Source organism: Microcaecilia unicolor, chromosome 4 (genome assembly GCF_901765095.1).
Source record: "Microcaecilia unicolor chromosome 4, aMicUni1.1, whole genome shotgun sequence".
NCBI classification, from domain to species: Eukaryota; Metazoa; Chordata; class Amphibia; order Gymnophiona; family Siphonopidae; genus Microcaecilia; species Microcaecilia unicolor.
The window spans coordinates 165,594,104-165,608,684 of record NC_044034.1 but is presented as its reverse complement, the minus strand read 5'-3'; the positions used below and the strand labels follow the sequence as shown (position 1 = coordinate 165,608,684).

The following is a 14,581-nucleotide window of genomic DNA, read 5'->3' as shown; positions in this document are numbered from 1 at the left end:
ACCAGTGTTCCTCCACCATAGCTCCCTACAACCAGCGCTCCTCCACCATTTCCTACAGATCTCCCACAGCCAGCACTCCTCTGCCATTGTATACAGCTCCTTCACAACCAGTGCTCATATTCCATTTGCAGAGACCTGTCGCTGTCAGTCTTACACTGTCTGCTAAATCCCGTCACAAGAATAGGCTGCAGTTCTGGAACGTCCAGCCCAAAGTCATGAGAAGTTCTGAAAAGCTGCCAATAAAACAATTTTTTTCCTCTCAGTGTAGCCAAATCTTGTGAAAACATTCAGAGAGATGAATGTTTTTCCATCCTCTGCTGCAGCTGGAACTGCAACCACTATCCAAGAAAGGAAAGCTCAGCTTTAAGGAACAAGAACTGAAATCAAAGTAGACATATTACCCTGAGCGAAGATCCAGGTAAAAATACAAGTCTTTAATTACACATAGGGAAAGTCCAAGCCTCCCTTCCAATCCTGCCTGCCTGCCTGTGTCTGTGTTATACCCCCTCTAACACCAAGTGAAAATCGGATCTACTTTGTAACCCTATCCCTCCCACAATGTCTGTATTATAATCCCAGGTAATTCACTGAAAGAAACATGATTCCACTGAACACTGTCCCTCTCCACTTGTGTGTGTGTGTGCTGTACCCCAGTGCAATACCAAGAGAAATTCTAACACTGCCCCTCCCCCACCATATCAGTGCTATACCCCAGTGTAATATCAAAGGAAATTCTAACACTGCCCCTCCCCCACCATATAAGTGCTGTACCCGAGTGCAATACCAAGGGAAAGTCTAACACTGACCCTCCCCCACCATATGAGTGCTATACCAAGGGAAATTCTAACATTGCCCCTCCCCCACTATGAGTGCTATACCCCAGTGTAATACCAAAGGAAATTCTAACACTGCCCCTCCCCCACCATATGAGTGCTATACCCCAGTGCAATACCAAGGGAAATTCTAACACTGCCCCTCCCCCACCATCAGTGCTATACCCCAGTGTAATACCAAAGGAAATTCTAACACTGCCCCTCTCCCACCATCAGTGCTATACCCCAGTGCAATACCAAGGGAAAGTCTAACACTGACCCTCCCCCACCATGAGTGCTATACCAAGAGAAATTCTAACACTGCCCCTCCCCCACCATCAGTGCTATACCCCAGTGTAATACCAAAGGAAATTCTAACACTGCCCCTCTCCCACCATATGAGTGCTGTACCCCAGTGTAATACCAAAGGAAATTCTAACACTGCCCCTCCCCCACCATATGAGTGCTATACCCCAGTGCAATACCAAGAGAAATTCTAACATTGCCCCTCCCCCACTATGAGTGCTATACCCCAGTGTAATACCAAAGGAAATTCTAACACTGCCCCTCCCCCACCATATGAGTGCTATACCCCAGTGCAATACCAAGAGAAATTCTAACACTGCCCCTCCCCCACCATCAGTGCTATACCCCAGTGTAATACCAAAGGAAATTCTAACACTGCCCCTCTCCCACCATATGAGTGCTGTACCCCAGTGCAATACCAAGGGAAAGTCTAACACTACCCCTCCCCCAGCACGAGTGCTGTACCCGAGTGCAGTACCAAGGGAAAGTCTAACACTGCCCCTCCCCCACCATATGAGTGCTATACCCCCATGCAACACTTTGAGGAAAAAAGTCCGACTTCCCACAACAGTGCCCTTCCCTGTTCCTATATGTGTACTATACTCCCATCTAATACCCTGAGAGAAACCCTGATACCCCCTTCTACAATTCATCACTACTGCACATCATTTCTATAGTATTACAAGACATAAACAGAATAGTACGGACACAGGTAAAAGATGTGCCTGTTTTATATAGCTTAGGAAGAAAGTAAGGGATGTGACAATGGGCTACGGGATAGAGAGTGATATGGGATAGGGGGCACAGGAAGTATGTGAGATCAAGCTGCCTAACACATTCTTGGTTTACTGGTTACTCACAGTCCAGAAAGCACCACTTTGGAGACAGCTTGTGCGAGGACAGTGTCTTTCCTTTAACTGTGTCTCCCTCCTGTATGATTAGGAAAAAAATGTATGAATAAAGCTGCTCTGTATTCATCAAACTGTGATTTCCCCCCCCCCCTTCCCTTTTCTCACCCATCATAAGGTTTTGACATCCTTTCTTTCCAACCACTCCACACTTTGGTCAGACTATAATACAGTGCTTATCACTCTTTTTGTGGTCATGACCCCATGATTGTGAGCAAATAAAATTGTGTGAGACCCCCCCCCCCCCAGTTTGGGAAGCTCTGCTGTAATACTTCCTCGTTTCTAGATCACTCTCTCCTATTAATTGGCTATGACTGTCTCTTTCTTCCAACCCACTTCACTCCCCTCATTTCAGTGCAGCATCTTTGTCATCAAGTTGTGACAACCTATCCTTTCAAACCGGTTTCCCGTCACATCCTATCATTTAAGGCCCCTAATTTCACTGCCCTGGCCTAGGACACCCTCTTATTTCAGCTTCCTTCAGTTTTTTTTTTTTCTGTGCCCAGACCTATTAATGACAGCTCCACTTCGGATTACATACAGTAAGGCTATTCAGACCCAGCACACATTATATGTGGGATGCAGTAAAAACAGGAGACAAGCGCAGGACATGCCAGATATACAGTCAACAATGCCTCCATATTTTTAGGACAGAATGGTTCACAGTCTTGTAGTTATTTCACTGCATGAATGGAACATTAATACTGCTTTTCATGCCCACAATGGGTTAAAAACAGAACTGGATCATTCGGTCTTGATAAAAATAAACTGCACTGGTAATCTTCCAAGGAAGTTCACTCCACATATAGCAGATCACGGAGAGCAGAGAAGCATATACAAAGAACAGGATATCAACATAAAATCACAGCACAACAGGCCGAGACAGGGCTAAGAAGTGGCAGGGTCAGAGGTCAAGGGGACAGCACAAGATCACAGCACAAGCAGCACAGACAGTGCTGAAGAATTTTACAAACCTTCAGAGCCTGACGCTGCATGGCAGAAGAGTATGGAGGGAAATCCTGTAATTGCAGAATGCTTATCTCAGCCACATGCAGCTAGGGTGTATGGTATCTCGCCTCCACTCTCCCCCTCCCCCCCACATTTAACTACGTTCCGCTCATGGAATTAGCCATCCGTAAGAGGTCCATTAAAAAAATGCTCAGTTTCTTAAGTAGGTGCCTAACTTTTGGGAGATTTTCAGCTGAAAATCTTCCTAAATTTAAGAATCTGAAACATAGGGTCCTAAACATAGGCCTGGAACACTTGCTTCAATTTAGGCAATTTAGGGATCTTTTTACTAAAGCTTAGCGTGCGCCAATGCTATGCTGCTCACAGGTAAAAAATGGGCTTCTCAGCACTGAGTGCTAATTCTGTTAGCACACGCTAAGCTTTAGTAAGAGGGCCCAGGTTAGGTGTCTGGAGGGTAATTTTATAAGACGGTGCCTGATTGAAAAGGGCAGGAAGGCACCTGTTTAGGTGTTATTTTATAAAGATAACATAAGCGCCTATGTGTCTTTATAAAAAAAACTAGCATAAACATCAGAAATCGCACCTAGCACGAGGGTGTGGACATTTACATCTGCTCCTGGGCAGGAGGAAATATCCATGCCTACATTGTAAAATACGCTAAAGTATGCACATATGTGAATAAACTATGCATGTACTTGCACACTGCACCATCATGTCAAAAAGTGCATTCCTACACCATTTTGTATATCATAAGATACGATTTTATAAAATCTCAGTACTAGGCACCTGACAGAAAGCTTTTGATGAACTCCTGCTTAGGTATAGGCAGGTTATAAACACAATAAATAAAACCATCCATTTAGCCATCCAATGTTAGGTACCTAAATATAGATGCTCAATTCTAATTTTCAAAGAGGCCAACTTTGGATCCTAACTAAGAAACTTAAACCCTTTGAAAATTAACTTCCAAGAGGTGGATATTCAAAAGATTTGGCTGGCTAAAACCAGGTTCTGGTTGGATAATCTAACCCAGTTAAAACTTGTTCTCCTCACTTACCCAGCTAAATCTGTATGGGTAAAATCGCTATTCACACAAATTTTGGTGGGTAAGAAAGGGGGCGGGGCAGAGCAGACCTTTAAAATCTGGCCAGGTTGTGCAATATTCGGTGCTGCCTGGTTAAAACTACGGAAACCACTTTGCATAAATTTGTCCCAAAGCACAAAATCTGTGTGAGTGACTTTCAGCCAAATATCCGGCACTTTCAGGCAGATAAGTGTCACCAAATATCCAGATAAAAACTGTGCAAATGCATCCAGCTGCCATACCTGCTCAGCAGTCTTTTCAATCCTGACCTGTAACTTCACTTAGTGCATGCTGGGACTTGTAGTTCTGTAAGTGAGCAGGACTACAAAGACCACAGTGCAGCAGAGAAAGGCCAGACATTTCGCCACTGTTTATTGTGTTTTGTTGCCGAAAATGCAGATGTAAATAACACAAATCTTCCCATGTACCATTTATAATTGTCTCCTCCTGTCTATTCCTTTCTTTCATGTCAGAGCTGTGTGCACGCACATTGCAAACTTTCTCATGGAACTTTTCCGAGTGTGTTAATTCTGTGCACACTGAACAAGAACAAACCTCGCCCCATTCACTGCTAAAGCTTGTCTCAACCCTTGCCTTCTTTATCCAGTAGAAGACTTATAGGGTTGACATGAATCCAACACAGAATACTCCCTCCTTTAGTTAGCAAAATCCTTTGGAATAACTTTAAAGCCAGTTCAGGCATTAACCCTGGGAGAAGAGGTACTGAAATCACTAGTAAAGACAACTGAAACTAGACTGCAGGGTTGAGAGAGAGAGAGAGAGAGAGAGAGAGAGAGAGACTATGCAAGGAGTGTGTTTACCATCCAGAAACATTTCTAACCTGAATTTTAAATAGCCTTAGGAACTTCAGCCAAAGTAGGCAACATAACACAAGTTAGACAGGTCATACTAAAGACATAGGCTCTCATTTTATAACCTCTATTTACACTTGATGCTTGCGTAAATTGGTACTTAAGCGTTTATTTTACATAAACATCTGAAGTCCCTATTTTACAAAGCCAGGATATGCACATATGTGCAAATGACAAGGGGGTGTAGTCCAGGTATGTCTTGGGCGGGACAAGGCAGAGGTAACTGTTTTAAACTAGGCATATACCTCTTGCAGTCTCTCGATGTGTGCTCGACACACTTCTAAGTCGCTGTCTCCTGGCACCACGATCAGCCCCAGTGGTATGGCTAGAAAAAAATAGAGACTGCAGTCAAGGCAACATCTTCTTATGTTCAGGCAGCACCGGTTACACTACATAATCTGTCTGTTCTTATTTTCCTTTCCCTCTCCAGTGCAAACTTACAAAGAGGCTCATCTGAGGTGAGGCACAAGGTGAGACAAATCAAGATGAGAGGTACCAGGTGAAGAGGGGGTGAGAGTAAAGGCACAGGGTGACATTACTGGCATGAGAGGAGGCAATGAATGAGGCTGGATAAGAGGAGGTACTGAGGGAAAGAGGAGGCACAGAGTAAGAATGGGTAGCACTAGGTGATGCTGCAGGTGAGAGAAGGCAAAAGGTGTGGATGGGTAAAAGGGGCCACTGGGTGAGGCTGGGTGAAGTGGGAAGCACTAGATGAGGACGAATTAAAGGGGGCATAGGAGGTGAGGCACTGAATGAAAGAGGTGGCACTAAGTTATTTACTAGGTGGGAGACACAGGGTGAGGCTAGGTGAAAGGGGAGGCACTATGATGCTCCCAATGACAGAAGTACTGAGTGAGACTGGGTGAGAAGGGAGCACTGGGTCTGGTGCGAAAGAGGGTAGGTAGGCCTCGGGTAATGTTTCAAGTTTGAGCCCAAAGTTCAGCAGAACAGCAGAAGAGACGGTCTTCATAAAAGGTGATACAATATACTCACAGGCCTCCTTTAACTTTTCCTTGTCATAGTGTAGAGTTTCATAATCATGCATGCTGACGCGACTCACACGAATCCGCAGTCTGTCTGGGACTGGCTGCTGGCTAGAGGACAGAATCAAGAAAACAGCATAACTACCAAGCAATGCATGACTGTCTGCCAGCTGCCTGGAGTGTTAACACTTCAAATCTAGGCCCAGAGAACCAGTAGAGGATAAAGCAGGAGATGTTGGGACAGTACAGGAGAATCTCCGTTACATGCATACACACACACACACACACACACACACACACACACACACACACACACACACACACACACTGCAGTGTGACATCACTAGAGACGTGAGGCACAAGAAGACAACTGAGACTGTCCCAGACAAGAGTTTGCATTACACTGAGATATGACATCAGGAGAAGAATCAGATAGTTGTGACTATACAGGCGAAAGTCTCTGTCACACATACACATGCACACACACAAGTTACACTGTGCTGTGACTTTGAGAGAGAGGGAGAAAGCTGTGAATTGTAGAGGACAAAGTTTCTGTATCTAACAACAAAGACTGGAAAGGGAACAGAGGAAGACAAATGGGTTTTGCTAAAATGTTGTCATCTTTAGATTTCTGAGCCTGTAGCAGTTAATCTCTAACCTACTTCTGAAAGCTGTGTTTGGAAAGCCCTGGAACTGGCTTGGCTAATATGCAAACTATGTAAGGAGTCCTGCTATGGTATGCTACACAGTTCTTCTATTCCGCAATACCAAAAAATAGTTCAATGCGGATTACAACAAGATAACCAAATAATCTGCGAATTTACAAAAGTTACAGAAAATACAATAATTATAACCTTATCAGATAGTCCACACTGACACTATTTGATAATGTATCGAAGAGTCAAACACTCGCCATTGTTTAACTTGCTTCACTGAAGGAAAACTGAGTAGTATTTGATTGCAAGTTCTGCTATTAACTGTATTTGAAAGAAATATTACCCAATCAGTCAAGTATACCAGGGCAATTCCATACATGAGTTTATAGGCTACAGTAAAAAGTTTAAACTGTACTCAAGCCTATATAGGCAATCAATGAAGTTTTTTCAACAACAGAGATGCTGAACAAAAGCTTGTAGCTGAAATATTAACCTGCAGTTGTATTCTGAACAAGATGAAGACGTTTTAACAAAATCAATGAACAGCCAATATATACAACATTACAATAATCAAGTCTCGACAATATCTGCCTGCACCAGCAATCTAAATTTCTCTGTCTGAAAATACTTTCGAATTGATCTTAACTTCTTCAACATGTAAAGGGACTTTGCAACCACCAATTTAACTTGAGTAGAGAAAGTCAAAAGACTATCCACCTCAACACCTAAAATTCTTGAACAGGACTCAAAAGTAAAGATATTATTACCAATAGAGAAATGTTGTGATAATTCTATGGAATTTGATGGACTCAGCTATAGAAATTTAGTTTTTTCAGGGTTTAGCTTCAATCGGTTACTCATAATCCAATGTTAAATACTTTGTACACAGGAAGTTATATCAGAAAACGTAGATATCCAATCATCAGAAACTGGGAATAATATGGTAATATCATCCACATATATAAAAATGGGACTTTTAATTTTTGGGGGGGTTACAGCACAGCATTACAGCCTGACAGGAACAGCGGATTGGGATGGGACAATGAGACCATGGCCTGGCCAAGATTTCACCTAATACAGCATCAGCAACTAGAGAGCTTGGGGGTGGGGTCATACATCAGCTTGTTTGGAGCTTTTAACAAAAAAGGTGTTTCACTGTCTCTGCCCGAGATGGTAAATGGATAAGAGACTGCTACACGTGCAGAGTGCTAGGCCACACATTACATTAGAGACTGCTACAGGAAGAAAGCAATGGCCTATTATAGATTGCTAAAGGAAAACACTAAACTATTTATTAGAGATTACAGCAGATGAGACTGCTACAGGAGGACAGCACTAGTCTAGTCTATTGATTTAGAGACTGCTGCAGGAGGACAGCACTAATCCACTAATCCTTAGGAAAAAAAAACAATTCATGCTTAAGTGCCTGCTAGTCTCTGAGGATGGGGCAAGAAGGTGGCTTCCTCTAATGCCACCCCTTGACAGTTTCAATGTGGGCCTTCAGAAGCTGGGATGGCGAGGTAAAAGTGATGATGATCATTAACTAGTGTTGGCTCTTCATTTCTTGACTAATTACAACTACGTGTTTTATTTCCTCAGCAGAGCTCAGGAGAAGCCCTGAGCACTTGGGATGCACCAGCCTACATGTCAGATCTGATTGACTTACCACCTAGGAATGCCAAAAGATCATCTCGCACATTCCTTAATCTGCACTTCCCTAACTGCAAAGGTCTAAAATACAAACTAATGCACGCGTCAAACTTTACCTACTTGAGCACACAGTTATGGAACGCATTGCTGCGCAACCTAAAAACGAATTACGAATTAACGAACTTCCGCAAATTGCTGAAGACCCATCTCTTTAACAAGGCATACCACAAAGATCAACCAATGTGAACATACTCAACTTCTCCACATATATTCAGAACTGCCTTAGAATTCCTGCTTGTTATACTACTATCATGTTCTATCATTATCACGTTTGTCTATTTTTTAATATATTTCCACTATCCATGATGTATTGTAAGCCACATTGAGCCTGCAAAGAGGTGGGAAAATGTGGAATACAAATGCAATAAATAAATAAAAAATACAATAAATAATCCTCTTTCTCTGCCCTCTACATACTCGTTAAGGAGCGGCACAGAGGTACGGCGCTTGGTTTTCTGCACCATGTTGGCCTGGTTACGGAGACAGATCTTCACAATGGATGGTGCAAGCTTACAGGGCTCCCCATCCACCTGCATTGGGATGGACTTGTAAGTAGTCAGGACCACCTCTCGGCACTGATTCAGTCGCTCCCCATGTCCTCCAACCTGCAATGCAGCCTGAAAGCAAATACAAGGTCAGATGAAGAACAGCACAAGAAAGGCAGGTGCTACAGGCAGCTGAGCGCAGCACCCAGTGGAACTGAACACAGTTATCAGCTCTGAAGAATGACAGAGAAATTAAAGGCCTACCAGTGATGCCATAGTAAAACCAATGACTTCAATGCAGCCGTCATCATGTCGCTGAGGTTCAAAGTCGTGGTGTTCTCCTGGGTTGCCCCAAGGCATTGTGCCTGCACAATACCTGTGAAGCAAAACACAAGTTTCTAACTGCGAGTTTGGGAACAGAAGGCTCTAGATAAAGTCACTCAGTGCAGTGCACATCTCACCTGGGGATGTTCAGAAAGACCAGGCACTGCAACTTCAGTTCCTGAATCTTTGCCGTCAGGTCTGTGTCATCGCACTGAAGGAAATGGAAGGGTTAGATTACAGACAAGTCTTAATCACCCTGAACATGAGAGAAAACCAACCCTTCATCTTACCCCACAGCACATGACACAGGTAATGGTACTGGCCATTCCTACCTTCACAGACGTGCCATTCTGCACCTCCTATCGTACCCTAGCCGCCCCACCCCAACCCCCAGTACACTCTACTTACCACCACTTTATGTGTTTTGCCAGGTCCCTGGAACTTCCAGTGAAGAAATCGGAGAACGCTGTCTGAGAATGGAAAGTAGAAGAGAGTTGGATTACTTAGAACAAAGCCAAGCTCAACACAGAGCATGTTCCCTGCACCATTCTGACCTTTCTGCCTTTTTCCTTCAAACTGCTTTTGATTTTTTTTTTTTTTACTGTAATTGTCTGTCTGGCAGTTCTGGAGTGTATACAAGACCAGGCTGTAACTGCTTGCCCTCGCTGAAGCCCCCAGCTGTGAAGAACCAAGTGGAGCAATTCCAGACCACAAGCAAAGATGCTCCACAAGAAAAGGGTCTCCACGAATCCCAAGAGTTTTACACACATTTTTCTTCTGACTCTGCACATGATGGCAAAGACATAAAACATCTCAGACCCAATATTCAAAAGATTTACACTTCTACTTTGAGAGTTTTGCTCTTAAATTGGCCTCTGAAAACTCAGAATTTCATTAAACTCTTATATTTATGAGCATAAAACGTGGGTAGAAAACAGGGGCAGATTTGGGGGGGGGGGGGAATAAAGTTAAGAGCTTATCTCTTCTGAGCCTACAGCTGAAATTCAATTAAACTCATAAATCTAGGCAAATGAATGGCAGGCCTAAATTCACGAGCATAACCTAAATTAAGATGAATTTAGAGCTCAAAACATAAGCTCCTACTCTGCCTGAAAATAAGATACACATTTAGGAACTCGGAGTAAATATGCAGCCAGCGGTCAGTGTTTTTTTTTTTTTTGGTCCGCTGCTGCCATTCTGCCCAGATATTCAATATCAGGCCACGTTTGGCACCAGCATGGAAATATCTGGGTTAAATTGTTTTGAATATTGACTGGCCAGTTTTTTTTTTTAATATTGGGCCCATCATCTGAGAATCCCAGCAGACAGAAAGAATGGCATTTACCATGCCTTGTTTGATCATTTCTGCCAAATAACCAAAGCCCCCTGATTTGCTGCAATTCTGAGGACATGTGAAAGTAGAATGGTGTCTGCCTTCTGCCACAAAACTGTGACAACCAGCTGCTACCCTGTACTACCTCTGCTGCTCTCACCTACTTCTGTGCCCCACTTCAATTCTCCACATCCCCTATCAGTTGCACAATCACTGTCATCTGCATGTCAGAACCACATGCACATTAACAGATATATTTTCCATTCTGAATGACATTGATTTAGTAGAGAAAATTGTGTGGCTGGCAAACACCAAGGATGCTTGTGGGCAGAAGCAGCCTCTTAATTACATGGATAGCTGGCGGGCAGGGCTGAGGATGCAGTAGGGTGTTATTGGGAGGGTGGGGAGGAATGCAAAATGAGAGAGCAGGACATTTAGTGGGGGGGGGGGGGGGAAGGAGAGGAGATACCAGAAGAGGATCTGTAAAGGGAAGGAGAAGGCATGACAGATGGGAGGGGAGAGGCTGCACAGGAGGAAAGGAAGGAGAAGAAAACAGAGAGACAAGACTAGTGAGGTGGTGAAAAGAAAAAAAGAACGAATGGAAAAAAATAAGAGATAAGGAGAATACAATAATGAAAAGAAGAAAAAAGTTTAAAGAGTCTGTTCTTTCAATAGAAGGGTTTACAAACTAAAAGGTTTTCTGTAAAATGTGCCATTTTTAGGAAAAATCTTCAAAAGGCCACTTGGTTGCAAACAAGCAACTCCCCAGGTCGTTTCACTCTGAAACAGGTTAGTGTGTAGCATGTGCATACAAAGGGCTGGCAAACTTGGCATCTATTTCTGCTGGGGGGAGGAGGGGCCTGAGCAAGGGTAAAACAGCACATCTAAATTCAACAAGCAAATGTGCATGCTCTGGTTTTCTCTCCCAAAGTAGAAACTTCCCCCAGAAACTCTGGTTAAGATCTGGGCATTGTGCAAGGACAATTTTCAGATAGGCCAAAATACCTGGGAGAGTGGCTTAGAAATGTTCCTTCTTTGTACATATAAACTAATATAAACCTTATGCTAACGTGTCATAGAGGCATCACTGAACCTAAACACATGCTCAAATCCTTGCCATAGAATCTAGCCTTAAACCTCTACAGGAAACTATAGGCCTTACTTAAAAGAGGTATCTCTTGTTAAAGGGTCCGCTGCACAGTTCCTTCTTGTCCTTCACATCAACCTGCCCTGATGAAATCATGAAGAATTCATGACCTCATAAATGTAGCTATGGAAACACACTGTGACATCACAATCACAGGTAGAGGCTCAAAGGCCTGGGAAAGATTGGAGGCAGGTTCATGAAAGACCAGATATCAGAGATGGGATCACCAGAAGGGCAGAGGAGAGCGTGGAGGAGATATGCAGGAGAATAGGAGATAGTCTTCCCCAGGAAGAGCATAACATTTCTGCTCAACATCAGAGTCTTGGGCGGTAGGTGGCAGCAGTTCAGTGCCAGAAATATTGAACCGGCAGAAGGAAGCACATCACACCTCAGACAGTACTGGAGCAGCGAAAGCTCACTTGCTGTCTTCTCTGGCTGCACAACAACTGACAGCAACTTCAAGTCTCACCTCAGACACTTCCTTCTGCTGATCTCACAAGATTAACAGCGGGAAGCGAGATTTGAAGTTTCTGGAAGTCACAATGGAGGCAGAGAAGAAAGAGGCAGCAGGCTGCCTGAGACAGACTCTGCTTCTGCACTAAATGGGTGAGGGATGTGGATGTGAAGAGGGCAAAGTGGTGGTTGGAAGGGGGGGGGGAGGGAATGTGCTCAAAATCTCTTGCTTAAATACTCCTCCCCCTTGGAATCTCTGCAAGAGAAGGAGAAGAGGGGAATCTGGAAGAGCCAGAAGAGCCATTTGGGAAGGACTGAGAAACAAAGAAGAGCTGTTGAAGAGATATCATGAGAAGGACCACTTACCCCAGCATAAAACATTTTATTTCGAAATCGACTACTGAATTTCTCAGGATTGGCCTCTGGTAAAAAAGGAGAGAAAATAAGAAAATCAATGAGAGGCTGATGAGAAATATTTTGAGATTTCCTGTTTGTTCATGAATGTTAATACAATTGCCTTCTATCCTAGCTCTTATATATATATTGCTTGAGGAACAGAGGAAACACTGTTTTGTACTGTATGAGAAATCAAAGTTAAAATCCAACCCCACCCCTGAAAATGTACAAAGAGGTAGAAAAAGGGGGAAGCAGACAGAGAAGAAGCAAGATAAACAGGAAGAGAGAGAGAGAGAGAAAGAAAGAGAGAGAGACAGAGAGAGCCAGAGACCCACACAGCAGTTCAGAAGAATGAGAGCCAGACTAGACATCACTCTGTCATTAACCAAAATCTGTACAGAATGGGACCAAATCATAGTACAAACCCTGCAGTTCCAGTTCTGCAAATATAGAAACTAGCTGTACCCAGGGTGCAGAGCAGAACTAAAGGTGTCTCCTTACCACTCACCACCAGACAAACAAACATTCAAATGCTGCTCGCTCTTCAGTAACAGCAACACAAACTCCCTCCACTACCAGGCACAATGGGGCAAATTCTGTACAGAACCACTTAATTTAGGGCAGCAGGAAGAAATGTTTTAGCCACTTATGCAAGTAAATGACCTCTCACAGAATACTGACTAGCGGAAAAGTACGTTGATGGCACATATTTTGCCAGTGGGAATATGCATGGATGAAGTTTGGGCAGTGCACAAGTACGTGTGTAAATTATAGAAATGATCATTTGCATGAGTTTGTGCTAGCACCTAGGCACTGGCATTTACAACAGCTATAGCATTGGTGAAAAGTGATTGAACCTTAAAAGTCAAGTGTGTTTTCAGGTACTTGCACTACTATCCTAGAAAGTCAAAGCAGAGGCCAACTTTTCTTTTAGATTAGGCTTAAAATAGGTGCCCAAACCAGCACCTTTATTGATGCAGAATTACTCTCCACGTGCACAAAGACAAAATTGTGTAAAATAATCAGCACCTATAGGGCAAGCCTATACCATATCACTAACTCCCAGGACTCAAGCACAGCAACGCAAACAACAGACCTGAACAAATATGCCTCGTATTGGAAAATGGAGCAAGCCAGACAGACGTCTTAAGGATCTCTCACATTCCATCACCAGAGACCCTCGCCAAAGAAGGAATAAGGGGTTAAATATTCACAAGGGATTAATCAGGCAGGAAAGCTCCTAACCAGTTACATCCCAATGGCTGGCTGCCAAAGTGATATTCCACAGCATTTAATCGCATAGTGCTGCCAAATATCAGTTGTGACTTCTGCACCCTAACAGGTTACTGCAGGGGTGATGGCAGGACTTACATGGTTAGCGGCATTATTCAGTCCACTAACTGGTTAAGTTAGGCCCGCAAAAAGGCTGTCTTATACTGGGCTGAAAATTGTCCAATACCTGGATAAGTCCCGGTGGACAGACGTGCTGGATATTGGGTGCCAGAATCCAGGTAAGATCCAGCTCTGAATATTTGGGTTTAAAAAGCCCACAGCAGCTGGCATTTAAAAAAATACGCTGACTGCCATGGACTACATATTGACCGATCAGTGACCACAAATTAGAAATACGAGTGTGCAGACAAAAACTGCAAGGGAAACCCCCAACAAGCCTGACTATACGTGCAGAGAAACAGAAACACATTTCCAACTGTGCTGTGCAAAATGTTACCTAGCTAAGTATTCTGCACAGACTGCTAGAAGGTCGGGGTGGAGGAGAGGGGAGGAAGGGAAATAACAGCAGAGCAGGGAACGAGAGACAGAGAGATCAACAGCAACCCATTCCAGTGAATAAGCTTTCTCCTTATGGGCCCTGGAGTAGAATCTGTTTAATAATCAATCACAAAGGAAACAGCGTGAGGACTTATGGAAGTTGACTGGAGGGCCACGGGTGGATACGAAAGAGCAAGCTGCAGGGTCGCAGGCAGGTGCAGGGGAGCAGGCTGCAGGGCCGCATGCAGGTATAAAGGAACAAGATAGAAGTTAAGTAAAGGACACATGGGGCAGTACAGGGGGAACGGGTTGGCAGGGTGGGGATCCTTTAAGGCTTTTGTGAGGTATCAGGTCAGCAGTCTCCTGCATCTTA

The 14,581-nt window shown here is 43.7% G+C and overlaps 1 protein-coding gene across 1 annotated transcript in view; it reads right to left on the bottom strand.

Annotated features, from left to right (window-relative positions):
• Positions 1-14,581, bottom strand: part of DGKZ (diacylglycerol kinase zeta) — a 226,978-nt gene that overhangs the window by 57,563 nt on the left and 154,834 nt on the right. Inside the window, 8 exon segments of the mRNA XM_030200852.1 lie at positions 1,979-2,048; positions 5,197-5,276; positions 5,945-6,045; positions 8,718-8,917; positions 9,050-9,161; positions 9,247-9,320; positions 9,514-9,579; positions 12,409-12,464. Coding sequence (XP_030056712.1) covers positions 1,979-2,048; positions 5,197-5,276; positions 5,945-6,045; positions 8,718-8,917; positions 9,050-9,161; positions 9,247-9,320; positions 9,514-9,579; positions 12,409-12,464 — 759 coding nt within the window.